Source organism: Danio rerio, chromosome 4 (genome assembly GCF_052040795.2).
Source record: "Danio rerio strain M-AB ecotype USA chromosome 4, GRCz13ab, whole genome shotgun sequence".
NCBI lineage: Eukaryota > Metazoa > Chordata > Actinopteri > Cypriniformes > Danionidae > Danio > Danio rerio.
Window position 1 is genome coordinate 61,542,486 of NC_141024.2, and position 21,688 is coordinate 61,564,173.

The window sequence follows — 21,688 nt, forward strand, 5'->3', positions numbered from 1 at the left end:
TTTTTCTTACTTAAAAATTTGCATGAGAATAATTTCTCTCAAATTGACAGGAGTCTGATTTGATACAAGAATGGGTAGCTACACTTTTGTTCTTAATTTTCCTTCTGTAATGCTTGAACTTAATTTAGGCCCCGTTTACACTAGTGCGTTTTAGTTTTAAAACGGCGTTGTAGAATGAAAACGATCCGCGTTCACACTCGCGTTTTACCCAGCGTTTCTGAACTGCTCTCCGTCCACACCAAAACGCTGAAAACGCACATCACGTGACCACAAACACACTCTCGGGCAAGCGCTCCAGCATTTCTACCCAGATGAGAGCTCTGCTTGTCGGACTGCTCATCAAGCATCTCCCGCTGGATCTAATCTCACTATATTTGCTAAACGTGATATTTCATTCATGTTGTTGTCTTTATCTAACGACATAGGCCAATTCCCTGACTTTGGTCATTGGAATCTATTAAGTTACTTGTTCACGGGTAACATGTTTTGGTTAAGTGCAAAGATAAGTTAATGATTAATCCAGGTACATTGACTGATCGCTTGCCTTTATTTCCTACAATGTATAAACTTATTGTATGTTATACTTTTATAATAATCGATTATTAAAACTGATATTCAGCAAAAGAGAGGGTGCGTTTCGTATTTTCACTGAAATTGAAAGGAGGCAGTTGTTATAGGCTCCGTTTTGTTATAAATATCCACACAGTGAAGATGACGCTCATATTTGCAGCACGACGCCTCAACATTTCTGCTGTCTGTTAAGTTGCAAATATTAAAAAGAAAATAGGCAGATCCTTAAATCATGTTTACATTTTATTGTTGAGAAAGTGAAACAACGTAGCCAAGGTGATGTGAATGAAGTTATAAAGTACACTGTTCCCTTTGAAGATTTACCCGTGTCCTCGGTATGTTTTCCATAGCAAACTGAGAAGGGGGAGACTGCAGCCTTGATCAAACTTGCGAAGTCTTAACTTACAAGAAGAGGAGGCAAGACTGAACTGTGTGTGGGCTACTTAATATTGAGGAAAAGCCCCAATCAGAGAGGCGAACGTTTGCAGCCCCGCCTCCGTTTTCAGATGTCTCCGTCTTTCCCCATCCACACTGAGACGGAGCAGCAACGTTTTAGAATGAAAACGGCCTTTACAGCGTTTTCAAAAAGCTCAGTTTTCGGCGCCCGAGAACTCCGGCGTAGTGTGGACGGATGGCGTAACCGTAGCAAAACTTATGCGTTTTCAAACTAAAACGCACTAGTGTAAACGGGGCCTCAGACTTGCTGCACACTTCAATTAAGATTCATCCAATCTTGCTTGGATCTAACTGACATGGCCTAGTGGCCTAATAGATAATGTATCAGCATCTGGAGCTGGGTATTGTGGGTTCAAGTCCTACCTGGGTAATTTTTAAAAGTCTCACTTTAAGTTGGGAGCAATGTTTGTTGGATGAAACACAGTAGCTGTGAAAACCTTCTTGAGATGTGTTTGCGTGTCATTAACTTCCTTTATTGTCATGCATATTACCTGTTATGACTAAAAGGGTAACAAGATTCGTAACGCGAAAGGTCATTTTGAATCCTGCATGGTGCCTACAGAGAAGAGACTGTATACAAACACAAAAATGGTGCTCGCATATAAAGCTAGTGGGTTGTACAAGATCCATAAACAAATCTAAAAATCGAATCATTGCTGCTTTTTTATCTGTATAATTATACATGTTAGACTGATTTACAGTAGGTGAGAGTTCAATGTGGCTATTACCGCCGGGCATATACCACCGCCGCTTTAAATGGACAAGCACGTGTTTTCAATGAATGACAGCAGTTTGTGAATATGCCGCCAGGGGGCACAAAGGGATGGGATGTAAACAGACAGAAATTGTATATACAGTAGCTGTAAATATGCTACTGTTCTTATAAATGAAGATGAAACGCTAAAACAAAGCATTATAATTCCTTCATTATTCATTAAACATTTGTTAACACTTTGTTAACACTTGTTTATAATCATTGTAAACTTGTTAAGTGCAATGAGGATTCATTTTGGAAAATAGAATTGAAGAAATAAAAGACAACTAAAATAAAAGCACAAACAGTCAGAACAAATAAGTAGGCCTAATAAATAAATAAAGCAGTCTTTTAGCCTACATACAGAGAGATGTTCAGTGTTTGCTATTTTGATAGAACTAAGACAATCATATTTATAATCACATATATATAAATAAAATGAAATAAGACGTATTATGACTCCCGAAAAATTATTTTTGTTTTATAGGATGATGTTTTATGTAATACTGGTGAAAATTTCCTCGGTTTGTTAAAGATAATGTGGGAAATATTATTTTAAACTAAATTAAAAAGTTTGTCAAGACTGTCTTGAGAAAGCTGAATATTTTTTAAAGTAGTTTTTAGAAGCTTAAATTAAAAAAAGTACTTAAGGTAGTTGTAAGTTTTAATAAGCTTAACATTTTAAAGCAGTTTTATGTTTAAAGTAGTTTAAAGTTTTAAGTAATTTTTTTATTAATTACATTTTTTAAATTTACTTCATTTTGATTGGACTTCAACTTCATATGTGTTATCTACTACAATGCAAAATTACTTGTCAAATAAATGACCACGGAGCATTAATTTGAGTTTAAGTTATTATCTTGTTCATGAAAACTGCATGCATGGAAAAAAAGATAAATTTCAGTTAAAGATTTAATAACTCTCCTTAAAAACTCACCTTTTATTAGATTAATCATTTTTAGAGAATTAAGTTACACATTTAAATGGTTGTTTGTCTCCACCTATTGTCATAATAATGTAATATCTACAGATTTATTTAGTCATCATTTTGAGCTAGTAAATCATTATTTCCTTAATTTAGTAAATCAAAGTTTTGGCTTTTCCTACCAGGCAGAAAGGAGCTTTAGTTATTAAATAGTTTTATCAAAACTTGTCAATTATTTATTGTCAATTGTTTGCACACAAGAATGTTTTGTCTTGGTGATTGGACATTCCAGTACAGAGACAAAAAGTATAAAGTGCAAATATCTGCAAACATTAAATATATATTACATGCTTAAATGTATAAAATAAAATTATATAGAAAGACAGTATTGCTATAAAATGTGGGGGGGGGGTGCAAATTTTTGATCTTTTTTTGGATTCATCGGATCTCTTTCTGCTGCTAAATTAGACCAAAACAGTCATTATTTCATAAAATAAATTATAATATATTCTACATTTTTTATAAACACGTTTCACTCTTCTCTCCTAACGGCGAGTTATAAAGGTAAAGTTGTTTTTATATTCACACATTCGTTCATTTAGAAGTCTCTATATTGTTTACCATTTAATTTTGAATATTCAGAATTAGCATGCAAGTATGACTTAAAAACAACATTAACACTGTTTATTTGACTGTGACCAATGTTGTACTTTGATAGTCATTGGCTGCTAATATAATTTCGCTATTTAGAGTTTGCAAATAACACTGTTATGATATTATACTACCAGAACTTTTAGCAAAGGTGAAACTTTTTATTTCTTTATGACAAAATAATTATGCCAGAAATGTTTCTGGATGAGGTATTTATGTGATTTATACATAATAGGGGTGTTCTGATTGGTCTTAAAGCATCACTAAATTGTGCAGGCATTACAGGTCAAACAATTTGTTACATTTATCAAAATAAACAATAAGGCTCTTAAAGCACTGCTTTGAGAAATGTAGAGTCGTCATATTTCAAATACCTCAAGTGAAACGAAGTCATATGTTTTATTATTTTATCACTGACAGTGTCCTTGTCCTTGTGTAAAATTATTTCAGTTTAAGATCAAGAGTAAAATAAAATGTTGTATAGACAACAATGAGCAAATAGGACAATAGTGTACAATATGTAAATAAAACCCCAAATTTAAATCTTTTCATCATATACTTTAATTAAACTTGATGGTAAGTAATTAAAAAAAAAGTTTCTTCAAAAACTTAATTAATGTTTGCATATGCTGTTTTTTCGCTTAGAATCATTACAAAACGAATATGCTATTTTAGTATGCAAAATGCAATGTTGTTCCAATGCTCTAATGTGCTGTTTATTTATACAATTTATTTGTAGTAATGTGGGAGTTTTCACATGAACATATCTTTAAAGGCAACCAGTTATATTGAAATAACGCAAAAACAACCAATTTACACTTTTTAGTGAAATATTTGTGTCCTAATAGTGTTTTTAGCAGTGTGGGACACATATACGACTGTCAACAGCTCAAAAAATGTGTTTTGGTGTTTCGTGACCCTTTAATGTTCCGCTGCCTGAACGTGACGTCTGCGTGTCGTCTGCCACTTTACTGTTCCGCTGCTTATTCCAGCTTTATTTTACCTATTAGTTCTCTATTATTGTTTTCACTTAAATCCTCAGTTATGTTTATTTTGCAATTGAGTTCTTTTTACCATTTTTATTCACAGCTTTTTATTTCAACTGGTATATATTTATAAATATTTATACAAATGATATAAACATTTTGGTATGCCATAATTAAATGTCAATTTAAATAACATAAACAATATTCGTACAGTTATAATTTTATGTAGTTGCACAGTTTGTCAAGTTTTGACTGACAGGTGTTCTGACATAATAATACAAAAAAAAAATAAAAAATACACCTCAAAAGTCAAGAGCATGCTCACTTTATAATTATTATTATTATTTTGTACTTTTATAGCCTAAATGTTTTTGCAGGTACATACAAACTTTGTATTAACAGGTACAGAAAACCTGGAAGGGAATCGACATTTTAGAGTCAAGGTTTCTCTTAATTCTCCCATATCATCACATATCAAGTGTGTTTAGCACCTGCAGGAAAAGCAGAAAATCAGCCCCTGATGTACTGACAAAGGCCCCTGATCTTTTGGAATGTGTTGCACTTAAATATGTTGTATCACATTTATTTTATCTAAGTAATGTTACTGAAAATTACCACATACATCACAAACATTCCGCGTTTGTGTCGGGTAATTAAATCGTCAGCAGTACCAGTTTCTACCGGCAGGTGGGAGTGGCACTGTTGTCACATGGTTCTAAAAAACTCTGCTACTGCACTTCATTTATTCATTGTTTTAAGGAGCTTAAGTTGATGAGGTAATAATATTTTTTCTCTTTTGCGAAAGTGAATAGTTCTAACTACTGATGAAGCTTAATATTTGTTTCCAGAGTATAAAATGAGTGAAGTTTTGTTGAAATAAAATAACTAATCGATCATATCAATGTAAATACATGCGAATTAGTCAGTAAAATCTAAATTGTACTAACTTTCTAGATATGAAGTAGATATCTAGGCATAGTTATCGAGATATGATATGGCCAGTCACTTCTGTTTCTGTATTTAAATCACAGTGAATTAATGGATCTAGCTTATTATTTTTATAGCTACATTCTACTGTAACATGCAATGTCAGTTAGCAGGGGATTATAAATCGACTTTCTTATTAAAATACCTAAAATGGGTGTAAGAACACATATAGTTGAACTCAGAATTATTAGCCCCCCCCCTTACCCCTAATTTTTTCCCCCTAATTTCTGTTTAACGGAGATTTTTTTCAACACATTTCTAAACATAATGGTTTCAATAACTAATTTCTAATAACTGAATCATTTTATCTTTACGATTATAACTGTAAATCATATTTGACTAGACATTTTTAAGACTATACAGCTTAAAGTGAGATTTACAGGCTTTAAATGCAGGGTAGGTAGGCAAGTTATTGAATAGTGATGGTTTGTTGTGTAGCTTGAAGGGGCTAATCATTTTGACTTAAAAATGTTTTTTTAATGCAAAATTGCTTTTATTCTAGCTGAAATAAAACAAATGAGACTTTCTCCAGAAGAAAAAAATATTATCAAACATACTGTGGAAATTTCCTTGCTCTGTTAAACATCATTTGGGAAATATTTAAAAAAGAAAAGAAAATTCAAAGGGGGATAATAATTCTGTATAAAACATTCATTGTCGCAGTCGTGTAAATGATCAGTTAAAGTCTTGTCATGTTTATTCAGATCTTATTTTCATTCAACTACAGCAATAGCTGATGCCTTCATCCATATTAGGGATTTCCTGGACTGTTCATCTTCTTTGTGAGGCATATATAATTTCTGCTCAAGTATGAATGAAACGGGCATTACATGTATTTAAAGTGCTACAATGCCCACATCAACCATTTTGAGGAAAACTGAAAAAAAAAATCCCTCTAAAGTAATTTGTAGTAAACATATTTTTAGCATATAGATCTTTATTTTTATTTTTTTGTACTATTTTTATAAAGTTGTTATTATATCAAAAAGAGTAGCCTATTGAATATCAATATTTTGCATGGTATTGAATTAAAATATTCCAGTATCTTGACAACACACCTAAGGTAATCACTCTGTCCAACATGTTTGTTAGCTTTTTATCACATTGGATAACAACTAGAAAATAAATCATATTTTCAGTTTTGAAGACATGCAGAATATTACATTTTCAAAAAAAGTAACAAAATAAAACTTAAGAGGTGTGATATGGCTTTTAACAGACTAGTAAATGAGAAGTGGGTTAATTTATCAATGTTTTTTTCCTTTATGGTGTTACAAGTCACAAAGCTTCCCAATTGATTGTTAAACTGTCAACTCAAAAACCCTTTATTTCTTATTAAAGCATTTATAATCCTATTAGTAACATTAGAGTAGATCACCTTATGTAAGTGAGGGTACATTAGTGGGGTGAATTAGAACGTCTTTTTTGTGTGGTTAGGGGATACTTTTTAGGGGCTAAGCCCCTTATCCCTTTCGACCCTAGCAACACCCCTATAGCAAATGTTTAGGCAAATTTATAAAATTATGTAATTGTCCTTTTCTTACATAATCAATTGCTTGTGTCATGTTGCTCAAAAAGTGTAATTATTTCTTAAATAGTGTAACCCAGTAGTCACCAACCTTTTTAAGCCCAAGATTTCCTAGTTCAACCTTGATGATATGGAAGGTCTACCTAAAGATAAACAGGTAGAAGACAGCTTTTTCCTTGAGCCCTTTATTTCATTTTTCTGTATCAATATTCTTACACATTCTTCAGTCTGCATATTTGGAATATTTACTCCATCTCTATTTTTTTGCCTTTACCATTTTAACCTTAAGTGTGTGGAATATTTTAAATCCTCATGTCTTATATTTGTTAAATACATTAAATTTTAATATGTCACAGTAGGGCTTTTATGAGTCAAATTAAATAATTTACACTGCAAATAATTTTGAGATTAATGTTTTAAATACATTTTATAACGTACTAAAAATGTTGGTAGAAATTTCATGTCACCAATATAACAATGTACTTTATCAGTATTACCTGATGTAAACTATGACACTCATTGAACAAGACTGGACTATATGTATATTAATTATTTAAATTTTATCATCACAAATTGACTGTTTTTGAGTGCTTAAACACAAAATTAAATTTTTTAGTGAACACAAAAACAGCAGGTACTATGAACAAAGTATTTTATTTACCACAATTACTACACAAAAAATGTTTTTACATGACAAAGAACACTAGAAACTAAAAAGAACAATATAAAATAGGGTTGCAAAGAACACTGGACACAAAAAAAGAACAATATACAATGGGGTTGCCATTAACTGAACTACATTACCCCAAATGTGGGGGCCTGCAAAATGCCCTCTTTCATGTAAATTTCAAAGTCCTCAAACATTCGATGCATTGGCAGCCTCAAAACAATAGTACATGTATTTGCTTCAGGGTAAATTTTGGCATGCTCATTATCCTGTTGATGCAGGAACTCTAGTGCTGGTTCAACAGGGAAACCCAGCCTCTGAATGGAGGTTGAACCTGAAGCAAATGCTAAAACCTGGCTTAAAGAAAGTGGTGACGATGCTCCCTCTGAGAAAAAAAGATAAAAATAAAAAGATTATTCAGGTTTTCATTTAATTTTAAATATGGATATTCTTACAAAAAACCATAACCACTTCAGTAGGCATTTATTATGTAACAAATTTTGTTAATGATTGCTCTGATCATGATCAAGTTTTTTTTTTTTTTTTTTTTTTTTAGATTGGAACAGTCAGTACTTATGTGCAGTCATATGGGCTCATAGAACACTGTTTCTATAGCAATCTATGGACTTATAATGTCATGAACTAATAATGTATAATCACAAACATCAAAGAAAAAAGAATTTTATTTTATTTTTTATATATGTGATTATAACCACACCTATAACCATGTAATACATGAAGCTAGAATAAGTTTTTTTTTGTGTGTAAAAGCAGAACATCTGGTGTCTATTTTGAAATATTTTTTGTGCAGATATTCGTGCAACAAAATATTGTGGGGGTCATTAAATTAGATGAAAATCATTAAAAACACTGGTGGTGGCTAGCAACCTTTAAAAAAGACATTGGAGAGGAAAGAAAGCACATAACAATTGTATAATGTTACAGAGTGTAAACCATGTATAAGGCTGTACTCACACTATGTACAGTTGCCTTGAACCGGGCCAAAGCACGCTTGTCCCCCTCCCGTCTCCGCCGATGGCCCGCACTCACATTACATTCAAGCCTGGGCATGCTTACATCATCGATGCTGCGTTGCTTAGTAAGCGCTTTCGCTCAGCACAGAGGTGATTTCTTCAGTTATATCGTTTTAGTCATTTGATATGCAGTGACACAGTCAAATATTTTGTAGAACAGATTAGCCACTTTTGATCGATGCTGTAAAGGGGACCGCATAAAATGGAAAAAAAAAAACTCACAATAAAAGGTCACTGGAAGTTTGTCAGTATAGGAACAACATTAGCTCAGCATATACCCTACTATGAGGTTTGCTAAAGGTGCAGCTGTCGTGCAGTGAGGGTCTTTAATAATCTACAACAGTTTGCCTTCACTGAACAGCCAAAATGATTAATAAATTCATATCAAACAGTGCCTTATAAGTCACGTCTCGCTTTCAGTTTCAGGCTCTGGCGCGTTTTGCACTCACACACAAGCACTGGCCCACCTCTTCCCGATTCAGCGCACTCACACTTCAAAAACGATCCGGGAAACGAGCCTGGGCACGGTTTGGATAGCATAGTGTGAGAAGGCCCTAATATAACCCAGTGGTTTTCAACCCTGTTCTTGGGGACTCATTATCCCAGAGTTTATCTGCAACCCTTATCAAACACACCTAAAGTGGCCAATTAAGCTCCCCATGACAGCTTGAAAATTGTAGTCAGGTGCACTAAATCCGGTTGGAAATAAACTTTACAGGATACCAGGAACAAGGTTGAAGACCTCTGATATAACCAATTGTATATTTATTACCTTCCACATCTAGAAGCCAGTCCCTCCAGAAACAAACAATCCTTTTGTTAGTGCCAACTGGTGACAGCTGCGGGATGAAGAGCTCCGCTAAGTCTTTTGCTGTCAGTGGCTTCTCTTTAAACATCAAAATTTCTCAAAAGAGACTTGGATGTTTTTCCAAATGTTGCAGAAGATGCAAACATTCCAGGCCTTCCTTGAATCTGAAAAAAAATAATAATAATTTAAGCATGAACAAGCTATGGTCTTTTCAGTTTAAGTGATTTTTAAGTGTTAGACACACCTCTCTAGCAGTACTACATAAGGTAAGCATAAAAAAACAAGGCCTTTTTCCTTAGTAAGGGCTTATTTAAATTGATTGATGATTGTTATGTATATTTTTTTCTCAGTTTTGTTGATAAATGTGAAAATAATTCTGTTCTTGTCTGATGACAGACCAAGTGTCCATTTGAACTGGTTGGAATGGACCTTATTGGAAAGGTGGTGAAGTCTGACCCGAACAATCAGTACATATGTGTAATAGTTGATTATTGCACCAAATGAGCCAAAGTGCCAAAGTGCCAAAACGGATACTAACTGATCAGGGGAGAGAATTTACCAATACTGTGAGTATTTTTGTCAGCTCAGTTATGAACTGCATGATGCTCTGCTTTAAAAGTTTTAAGTTATAACTCTTAAAATATAAAATATTATTGTCATATCATTATGTAGATCAATACTAAGGTCTGTGGAGTTCTTGGAATTAAAAGAAGCCTCTGTGCCCCATACCACCCTCAGACCAGCGGGTTGGTGGAGAGGCTCAATGGCACCATACAAAGGTGAATAATGCATCTACTTTAGTACACATTTACACTAATAAACCACAGCTAAAAACTCACTGACAGGTACAATGAACATTGTTGGCTATAAAGTACACTGTAAAAAAGTTCTCAACTTAAAATTGTAAGGCACCAAACTGCAGGACATTTTTGATTTTACTCAACTTAAATTGAGTCAAGTGCATTAAGTGGGTTCAAGTCAAGTCAACTCAAAAATGTTCCGAAGTTTTTTGCCTTAAGATTTTAGGTTGAGTCAACTTTTTTTACAGTGTAGTTTCAGGGTAAATATACAGTGATTAAATTACTTATTGTCTGGAAAAAAGTAGTTACTGTTCAATTTAGGTATACTTTAATAATTGTTGCTTCTCTTAAATCTTTTCAAGTCTTTAAATGACACCTTTTAAGCTAAACACTATCATCTTGCAAATAACTAGTAAAATATTATGTACTGTTATCATAGCAAAGACAAAAAAATAATTACTCATCATTAGTTATTACAACTATTGTGTTTAAAACTATGTTAAGTGGAACTTATTTATAAACATTTGACAGAATTTTGCATTTCTTTAAAAAGAGTTACAATGTCACAGGAGGGCTAATACCTTTGACTTCAACTGTATATTTGTACAGCCTTCTCTTTATTTTATCACATGTTTTTTAGGGTCCTATCTAAACTGGTACAGGACAAACCAAATACTTGGGACCAGTATTTGGATGCTGCCATGTTCGGACTTCGAACAAAGAAGCAGCTGACCACCCAATTCTCCCCATTTTACTTGATGTTTGGAAGAGAGGCACGCTCTCCATGCGAAGTCCCTGAACATTTTGAGGTATTTTGTTGTAAATATTCTGGATTCTTTTTATGTCATTGCTATGTTAAGCTAAGTTATTTATTACCATTTTCCACTGCTTGATGGTTCATTTGAAAATGACTTCACTGAAGACATTGCCATTGACATCAAACGACATGAAAAAATCATGAACATTGTTAAAGATAATGTAAATAAATCTATCGCAAGGACAAGAAAAAGGCTGTCAAAGAAGGCACAATTTAACCTTTAGGTGGGAGCAAAAGTGTGAGGAAGAAATGTCTGGAGTGAGCAGAGAAAAGGGGGGAAACTAGACCCTGAGTATTTTGGTCCCTTTGTGGTGACCAAAATACAAGGAAAGAGTGTTGATCTTGTGGATTCGGAGGGTCGATCCACAAAAAAGATTAACATAGACCAATTGAAGCACCACCACGAGGAGACACCAAGAGTACCTCGAAATCTGAGGAGTCAACATCAGCAACCCTCTGAGCCAACGAGTGCAACCTCCTCTTCTTCTCCTCCTCCAGCTGCTCTCTCTCCTATATCTTCTCCTCACCCAGCTGCTCTCTCTTCTCCAGCTGTTCTCTCTCCTCTACCTTCTCCTCCTCCCGCTGCTCTCTCTGCTCCAGTTTCTCTTTCAGCTGCTCTCTCTCCTCCATCTGCTCAGTATTCTCCTCTAGCTGCTCTCTCTTCTCCAGCTGCTCTACTCCAGCTTCTCCTCCAGCTGCTCCCTCTACTCCATCTTTCTCTCCAGCTGCTCTTTCTCCTCCAGCTGTTCCCTCTCCTCCAGCTTCTTCTCTAGTTGTTCTCTCTGCTCCAGCTTCTCAATCTTGTCCTCCCACTGCTGTCGCTCCTCCACCTGCTCGATATTCTCCTCCAGCTGCTCTCTGTTCTCCAGCTGCTCTTTCTGGTCCATCTTTTCCATCTTCTCCTCCAGTAGCTTCCTCTCCTCTGGCTGCTCTCTCTCCTCCATCTTCTTCTCCTTTTGCCACTTTCTCACCTCTTCTTTCAGCTGCTCATAACTCTCTACTTGCCTTCCATCATCTTCTGATGCATCCACTTTTAAAGAAAAATGTATGTAACTTTTAATTTCTTTTTAAACAAAATAATCTGTTTCTATTCAAATATAGTTATAAATATGTAAATATATGTACATTTGTATACTATAGTTAAACTATTTCAATTACTTTTTCTAACACAAAGGCATAAAAGAGGCCTGGAAAGGCCAAAAGGCACATGTCCTGCTGTCCCAAATGGGGACCTACAAGCTGTTTTATTGGGACATTGCAAAAACAGCTCCCAGTGAACAGCTTGAAAGTGAGGTGAGCTGAATAAACAAAATATTTGTCTAATTGTATTGTATATAATTAGTATGCAAGTTAAATCTGCTATCCTTAACTGGTTTACCTTCATATACTAACTTGTTTTCTGGCAAACAGGTCATGAATGCATACCTTGCTCACAAAGTAAAACTAAACAATGAAACAAGGGCCAAAAAGCCAATTAATATTGATTTATTTGAGATGACAAGGATATGGGAGGGAAAAAATTCAAGACTGAAGGTAGGCACAGGGTTTGGGGTGGGTGGGGGTTGCTTTTTTAGGTGGATTGTCACTAAATAGGTTTTATTCACTATTTTTTTATATAAATGTTATCTGTATTAGTGTGACTCAACAAAGTATGGGGTAATTTTGGGAGCTGTTCATGAACCTGGTCACTGGATTTTGGTGGCAAGTAAAAATTACTCACAATAGCTGTGAAACATGATGATGATAATATAATCTAAAATAATATAAAAAATACATCATAATACAACAATCTACAGGCCATCTTTCCGGACCAGAAAAAGAGCCTTGTGCTTGATCCCCTGGAAACTTAAGCCAGCAAGATTAAACAGTGCTTGGAGTCCACAAGGTGACTGTTGTTTATAAAAAAAAAAATCTATTTTAATACAAACTGAAATATGCAATTGCCATAATTTTACATTTGCCTGCCTTTTTAGGGCATTTACAAGAAAAAAAGGAGTAATTTCTTCCAGGTGGACAGCCGACACAGCTCCACACAGTCACCAAAAAGACAGCAGTTCATGTGGAGTATGTGCTTAAAGTAAGTTTGTTTTTGTCTCTCATTGGCTATACTGCTGTCTACTGTTTAGTATTTGTTAAAGCAAAATATTTTACATGTGTCAAGTATGTAAAAATACTCATTTGGCTTACGCATTATTCGTGTATTTATGTACAACAGCATATACTGACAAATCCGTTATAATTCTGTGTCATATTAGTATGCAGAAAAAATCCTGGCTGGGGAGTCTTTGATGTTCGCCAACAAGGCCTCAGCGGTGAAGATTTATAGAAAAGAAATTGCCAGGACACTGCTGAATGGGCGTGGTAAAGTTGTTGAATTATATACTTTTGTTTAAAGATTTGTCTTATAGAATGGTCTGTCTAAAAACACAATTTGGATTGACATAGGAAGGTGTCTGTTTAGAATGTCTGTTGTCAAAATAAAAAATGCATATAATAAAATAAATAGAGGCACAAAAAAAGATATCATAAAAATCTTGGAAAAAAAAGAAAACCATTCACAAGACTAATAACTAAACAGAAATAGGTCTATAAATAGACATAAGGTAATTAATAAGACAGGTGATTATTTTAGAAAATAAATATAAATGAAATGTCCATACTGTAGGTGTCAGATCATAATACACATTTTATACACACACACACACACACACACACACACACACACACACACACACACACACACACAACCCTATTATCCATTAATACTGAAAATAAAATATATAATTATTTTAGGTTTTATCTTTGAATGGAAACTAAACAGCTGACTTTCATTTAACTTGATTTATTTTATCCTTGTACTGTATTTTATGTTTTGTTGTTGTTTTCTGTTTCATATGTATATTTTCACATGAATTGTGTATATTTAAATAGATTTTCCTTGCATGTGTACTGTTTCGAACTTTAGGATAATATATTTTCCTGCATCTGTGTAGTGAAATATAAAAGTACTCAAAGTCAGGAGAAAGACTATATATTTTTAAATGCACCGAAACATATGCCTAGATCAGGGGTCCGTTCTTCGTACCTCGCTTAAATGATCTAAGATTATTTGGCAGATCCCAGATCTTTTAATCTTGATAACTGATCTCTCGCTAATTTGGTTCTTCAAACGAGTTCGCGAATCAGATTAGAATGTCTGGATAAACTGATCTGAGATCGCTGCGTGTGTTATGAAGGACAGATCTATCGATCCTCGAAATCATGATCAGCAATGAACGATAGGCTGACGGCACAGCAGCGTAATGACATCATCTGATTAATATTCAATTATCCATGTGAGCAAAATTACATCAAATTAGCAGTAAACGGCTTGTTAAATATGACACGCAATAACCTTCCACATTTGTTGTGAGCTGCAGGTTTTATGTGTCAAGTGTATTCATCAATGCAAATCAATGTATTTAGTTCCACATTTAGAAAATATTTTCTTTATTATAGTAGCCGTTTTTTAATCGGTGTAAAGAATAACTGGTTGTTTACAAAAGCGTTTTCATATTGGTAAAGGCGTCTGCAACTTTTGTGAAGCATCAAATCACTGGCATATTAACTATCAAAACATGTTTATGACTGCATAAATGTATTATTGCTTTAAAAAAGTCACATATTGTGCATTTCTATTATACACAATTTGTACTAAAGCGATCTAAAAAGTTCATATCAATAAGTTTTCTTTTTGCACCACCAGGTGGCAGTCTTTGTACTTCTATATCGAGGGTGCAGATTGCATACGTTTTATTAATATGTATAACTTAATTTATTTTATTAATGACTATAACTTTATATATATAGTTAAAAATATGTACCATTTTCCCAAGTGTATATAACTACTACTGTAAGAAAATATCGTAATTCGGAACATACTTTCTGTATTATCTTTGCTTGAACTGAGCCGATCTAATCCTGTTTATATGAATTAAACCTGCTCCCAATCAGGTTTGACCTAGCAGAACTGTTGCTATGACAACATCTCTCGGATCAGCTTTGAAGAACGAAACGATCCTGGATCGTGTCAAATCGTCAATATCCAAATCCAGTTAACTGAGTAATCCACGTACGAAGAACAGACCCCAGTTGTAGTAACTGTTTTAAAGTTGTTGCAGCTCCTATTGGGCCATTAACACCTGGGGATGGGCAGATTGGGCTGCTGTTGGATGCTGTCTCCTGATAGGCTGTTGATCTGCTGCCAGCTCAGGTTAAAGAGGCCCATCTCATCTCAGTAAAGTTACAGTTGTATCATTTTCAACTACAGCTTGCTGCATTTGACCAGTGGACAGAACTCACATTTCAACATCAGAAATGGCTTCTAAACAGTAAGTAGATTTAGTCAGTATGCCTTATGCAGCAGGCTTCTTAAACTCAGTTTAGCTTGTATCATTTTATCAGTGGAGTTAGATTGTGGAAGTCAAATCTTTAAAAATCTAAGATTCTTCTAGAACTTAGTACTTCTAGATAAATAAATAAATAAAAAAACTTTTAAATTTAGAAGTTTAGAAAACCTCTGAAAAGGACAGATATTTGTGAGAGGAGAGCAGTTTGTACACTAGTTGTGTTGTTATTTTATATTTGACTTGTAAATCCTAGCTGCTGGTATAATCCCAGATAGCAGGCAGTAATCGGCCCGAGCTCGGCTGCCCTCCGGCGCCTCCGGCTCCGACTCGGCATCGGCGAGTGTTATCCGGGCCGAGTGCGGCCCGCAGCTCGCTCGCGCACATGCGGTTGTGATGCGGCTGTAAAGCACTGGCCCGATTCCGGTCAACCATATCCTGGCTTCAACCATATCCTGGCTTCTGGCAAGGACTCGGCTGATGGCAACCGATTAAGTTCTTATTTTATCTAGTAATCTGTTAGCTCCACGTTTAATGATAATTTGAGAAAATATTCATGGTACGATAGCAAAAAAAAAAAAAAGAATATTTAGTGTGGATGGTCGCAATGTTTAGACGCAAACAAAACAATATTATTTATAAACAGATTATACATGTCATCTAGAGAAAAACTATGTAAAATTCGCTTATTTTTGAGATAGCACGCTCCTGTGCTGACTGTTTTTTTAAAGCAGAAGTTGGTTTCATAATAAACACATGCGTGACTAAACTCATGATCCACACTCCAATCCAGACGGTGGCGGTAATGCTCCAAAAAGCTGGTTGTCAACCACCATGGCACGAAGATCACAAGAAGAAAAAGTTTGGTTTTTCAAAGATTCACGTGGATTCCGGTCAGAAAGGTAAGCTTTTTACTGCTTGTGTTCTGTATAATTAGCGAATTTAGAGCTTAAAACATTTCCACGGTGTTTGGTTGTAACAGCGTTTAGTAATTTAAAACAGTTTGATACGAAATGTAACTTGCTTTAAGAAACACGACTAGAGCTAATGTATGCTAACGCTAACAGTTACAAACACGTCTGAAAGTTCCTTTTCCTTTTACACAATGTTAGATTGTAACGTGTGTAGTAACTGAAAACTATTTTAATTATTTTAAAGAAACATGAAACGAATTTGTGTGTATGCTAACTTTGCGTTAAAGAAAGTTTCTGTAGACGAATCCATTAACTAACAAGGCAAAACGTGTTTTTTTCCTGATTTAACATTATAAAGTACCGTGGATGTTGAAAAAATCATTGTACAGGCGTATACTTATCCAACAGTATTAATTCTGTGATTATGTGTAAATAAAAACTAATCGTTTTGGATTAATAAAATATTATTGTTTATCTTGTTTATGCAGTTAGTCACAAAAATGATCGAAACTCGACTGTTTACTATTCTCTTTAAATTATCCAAGAGAAATATATTAGTGTGCACTTTAATTCATATGTGTTAGCCTATGTGAATCAATTATATCTTTTGTTCAAGCTGTAATGGTCAGTTAATGTAAAACTGAACGTCTTAAAGCAGATTTTGATGTGTTTTTTTTTTTTGTTTTTTATGTTATTGACAGTGATAAATTCTGATTTAAATGAATGGGTAACAATATTTGTTGGTTAAGTCTCATTGTTCTTGTTTAACAAAGGTTAGTGAGATCATTTTGCAGTACATCACGACCAAAGAAGTCAATGGCACACTCTTTTTGAACGTGAATAGGCATGTTATAGTTGTGTGCTAAAAGTCCATTATAAGCTGTAAACTGCTGATACATTTTCAACATAGATTGAGCTTTTCAGACATTACATTACTAATTGCTTCACAAACAGCTGAAATGGTTTATTGTTATTGGCTATCATCATCAAACATTTTTCACAATGGTAGGTTAATCTTCATGGGTACAGAATTATGCATGTGCTTGGCCATCTTACAAATCTATGTCTCAGATTCATAAGGCTGTCACTCTGCATGAATCTCCGAATAAATCTTGTGCAACCTTCTGTGTACTGATTATTTACACTATAGGTATTATATGCATTAATTAACTTTGATAGTATTTCAGGATTTGAACTTTTCTTTACGGGAGGTTAACAACAATGTGATGTTTTATTATAGATGCATATGAGGAAGCTCGACTCAAACATCCACACGCAACTGTGATTTCTGACTGGTAGACAGATGAGGATGATGTTCGCCCGTCATACATCTAAAGACAGAACAGGTTTGTTTGCAATTATTTTAAACACATATTGTCAACATTATGTCATTGATCTATTACAACCTGTGAGTTTTGCCCTGGCACTATACTAAAGTGATGTTTTGTTTTGTAAATGTATCTGATCAAGGGACAGTATAGACACATCTATACCGTGATGAAGAAAAATTACTTGGAACAAAGAGGCTGGATAAAAGGCAGGTATGAAGATTTCAGAAATCAATGCAGCACCACAAGTACCATCACCGTCAATGACTATGGCAGAAATCTTAAGACCACCATCAAGATGCACAGATACTGTACATTCCAGTACACCAGGCGTGTCCAAACTACGCCCGCGGGCCATCTTTTATATATTTATTTATATATTTATTTATTTATATATTTTATATATTTATTTATTTATTTATATATTTTTTATATATTTATTTTTATAAATATCAATAGAATCTGGCCCGCTATACAAAAATGAATAATTCAATAAATAACCACCGGGTGTCGCTATTACATGCATTCAATTAAGCAGCAGTTCTTGTTATGATCTATCTATCTATCTATCTATCTATCTATCTATCTATCTATCTATCTGTCTGTCTGTCTGTCTGTCTATACACAGTTGAAGTCTGAATTATTAGCCCCTCATTGATTTATTTCTTCTTTTTTAAATATTTCCCAAATGATGTTTAACAGAGCAAGAACATTTTTACAGTATGTCTGATAATATTTTTTCTTTTGGAGAAAGACTTATGTTTTATTTCGGCTAGAATAAAAAGCGGTTTAATTTTTTTTATGAACCATTTTAAGGTCAAAATTATTAGCCCCTTAAGTCTTCAGAACAAACCATTGTTATAAAATAACAAAACTTGATTACATAAACTTACATAACATAAACTTGATTAACCTAGTTAAGCCTTTAAATGTCACTTTAAGCTGTATAGAAGTGTCTTAAAAATATCTAGTCAAATATTATTTACTGTCATCATGGCAAAGATAAAATAAATCAGTTATTAGAAATGAGTTACTAAAACTAATATGTTTAGAAATGTGTGGAAAAAAATGTTTAACTCTCCGTTAAACAGAAATTGGGGAAAAAATAAACGGTGGCTAATAATTTAGGGGGGCTAACAATTCTGACTTCAACTATATATATATATATATATATATATATATATATATATATATATATATATATATATATATATATACACACGTGTCTGTGTGATGTATGTAAAATTTGGCCCGCGACAACGTTTGTTTTTTTGCATCTGGCCCTCGGCCCAAAAAGTTTGGACACTCCTGCAGTACACCTATGAACATTTACAGTCTTTGTTCTAGTGCAGTTTTAGATCAAGACAGAACTTATTGCATCTCGTGATGTCTTTGTAAGAACTGAAGACATCACTAAATTTGTTAAGGTTTAATGCAGCTAGAAAGTAAAGATCAACTAGAGGATATCAGCAGTGTCTAACCCACTGTTGTATTTACAGAAGTTGTATGAGAATAAGCTACAGGTTGATTTATACTAATCTGTTATTTTTCTTTTTTAGCACGACTGACTGAAGTTTTAAAATCATGCAACGTCATAAAGCAGCAGCTGGGCCTGATTCTCACAAAACCAAAACAGACGTGATGAAATTCCAGATGTAAACACATTTGACCTTCCTTTGGCCAATTTGATTTGGAAAAGCTTGAAAATCAACTAAAGGAGCAGCCTGAACAAATGAAGAAACTGGTAAGTTCAAGCTCTTGCTAATTTCAAAGTGTTTTAAGTTTATTTGTTTTTTTTTTTATTGTTTTTTTTTTTGCTTCTGAGGTAGCCTACTTTTTTCCTAATTTTTTCTTTTCTTTTTTACATTAGTACTTGTTCACTACTAATTATCTGTTTATCTTTTAATCACAGATGGAGTGAGGACAAATGTCCATACCACGCCACTGATAAAGAAGTGGAAAAATGCATTACAAGGTAGCTACAACTTGCCCCTGACCGGGATGGAGGAAGAAAGAAGAGAAAGCTAATGTGTCAAATGTCTACATCACTATTTTGTTTTATTTTTTAAACAACATTTTAAGTGTATTAGGATGTTCCCTGATACTTGAACAATTTGTTTCTTTCATTTGCATTTATATGTATATGTATATATATGTGTGTGTGTGTGTGTGTGTGTATATATGTATGGTATGTAGGTATGTATGTATGTGTGTGCGCCAAATTCTGAAGAAACATCTTGATACATTTTTAATAAACGTAATACAAATAAAATTATAAATATAAAATTGCACAAGACGTGTATATATATGAAATGTATAATCATCTCACTCATGTCTTGCTGTTTGTGCAATTGATTTTGTTCAAGTTTATTTAAAAATAAGTTTGACTTTATACTTCTGCAATTATTTATATATATATATATATATATATATATATATATATATATATATATATATATATATATATATATATTTGTTTGTTTATTATTATTTTAATGTTTTATTAAAAATGTTTCAAGATGTTTCTTCAGAATTCTGCAGTACTTTTTACAAGTTTGACTTGGATATTTTGCGGATTGTCATTGGTATTTTTAAGATGTTTCTTGCTATATCTTAAATTGGTTTCTATATTTAGGTTTATGTAAAATTTAGCTGTTTGTACAAATTTTTAATTCAAGTCTATTGGGAAAACAGGGTTGTTTTAAAAACATCTGTGTTTGTGTGTAATTTTTAGATTTTTTGTTTAAATCTTTCTGTGTGTCTTTAATGTGTTGTTTTATTGTTGTTTTTATATTGATATTCTTGTGCACTACAAAATTATTTATACAATTTTAGTACTATTTTTTTCTTGCAATTAATAAACGTTTAACATTTATTTATTTTGTCATTTGTCTGATTATTTTCGTTACAGAATGTGTATGCAGTTTGCACTTTATTCAAAGGTTAAACGCAGTGCTTACACTTTGTGTTTACATTATAGCCTGTGTTTGCTGTTGTATAAATTGAAATGGTTGTAATACCATATATTAAGTACCAATGTAATACCAAAAGGTTTTATAAGGTGTATAAATACGGAGTCGCGCCAGCTCCGGGCCGCAGCGCACATTACCCTCGCGTCGATTCTGGCGCGGATGCGCAGCGTCGGCTCGCTTACGGCCGCCGCATCTGGCCCGCTTGATTCGGGCCGGAATCGGGCCCGAGTCCGGCAGCCGGAGTTGGGCCGAGGGGTAAGTCTTCGGCAGGCGACAATCTAGCCGGAACTGGCCCGAGTGTATTTTGCTATCTGGGGTTGTAGTAGCTGTTTTAAAGTTGTTTCTGCCCCTATTGGGCCATTAACACCTGGGGATGGGCAGATTGGGCTGCTGTTGGATGCTGTCTCCTGATAGGCTGTTGATCTGCTGCCAGCTCAGGTTAAAGAGGCTTATCTCATCTCAGTAAAGTTACAGTTGTATCATTTTCAGCTACAGCTTGCTGCAATTTACCAGTGGACCGAACTCACATTTCAACATCGGAAATGGCTTCTAAACAGTAAGTACATTTAGTCAGTATGCCTTATGCAGCAGGCTTCTTAAGCTCAGTTTAGCTTGTATCATTTTATCAGTGGAGTTAGTTAGGTTTGTGGAAGTCAAATCTTTAAAAATCTAAAGAGTCTTCTAGAACTTAGTTCTTCTAGATAATTAAAAAAAAAAACTTTTAAATTTAGAAGTTTAGAAAACCTCTGAAGAGGACAGATATTTGTGAGAGGAGAGCAGTTTGTACACTAGTTGTGTTGTTATTTTATATTTGACTTGTAAATCCTAACTGCTGGTATGATCTTGGTTTAAGAAATAATTGAGACAATTTTATTCTTCTCTCATAATAAATGTCATATTATTAAATACGTTTAAAATAATATGGTTAGTAACAGTATTATATTAATATGAAATTAAGTTTTGTCTTAAAACTCTAATCAAAATATCCGGCAGACATTGCTGTGTGTGTTTGTGTGCTCATTTCTTTGTTTCTGTACCTGGAGTTGGGGGTGGGGTGTGGTGGACCCCAAACCTTACCAAAGCTGCTCTTGGTCTCTTCATTGTAT

At 34.0% G+C, this 21,688-nt stretch overlaps 1 protein-coding gene and 1 long non-coding RNA gene across 5 annotated transcripts in view; one reads left to right on the plus strand and one right to left on the minus strand.

Moving 5' to 3' along the window:
• Positions 1-21,688, minus strand: part of LOC147845134 (uncharacterized) — a 23,515-nt gene continuing 1,827 nt past the window's right edge. Inside the window, exons 3-5 of one of the 4 annotated variants that reach the window (XR_015484266.2) lie at positions 11,407-12,013; positions 8,500-9,530; positions 1-7,909 (exon numbers count right to left, since the gene is read on the minus strand). This is a non-coding gene — a long non-coding RNA (uncharacterized LOC147845134). The remainder of the gene's footprint in view (positions 7,910-8,499; positions 9,531-11,406; positions 12,014-21,688) is intronic. The other 3 variants (XR_015484270.2, XR_015484268.2, XR_015484269.2) reach the window with 3 other exon arrangements.
• The window catches only part of LOC137491061 (uncharacterized), a 13,899-nt gene continuing 8,410 nt past the window's right edge, over positions 16,200-21,688 (plus strand). The window contains exons 1-5 of the mRNA XM_088650292.1: positions 16,200-16,270; positions 17,523-17,628; positions 17,753-17,823; positions 19,170-19,354; positions 19,523-21,138. Coding sequence (XP_088506418.1) covers positions 21,125-21,138 — 14 coding nt within the window. The 5' untranslated portion in view covers positions 16,200-16,270; positions 17,523-17,628; positions 17,753-17,823; positions 19,170-19,354; positions 19,523-21,124. The remainder of the gene's footprint in view (positions 16,271-17,522; positions 17,629-17,752; positions 17,824-19,169; positions 19,355-19,522; positions 21,139-21,688) is intronic.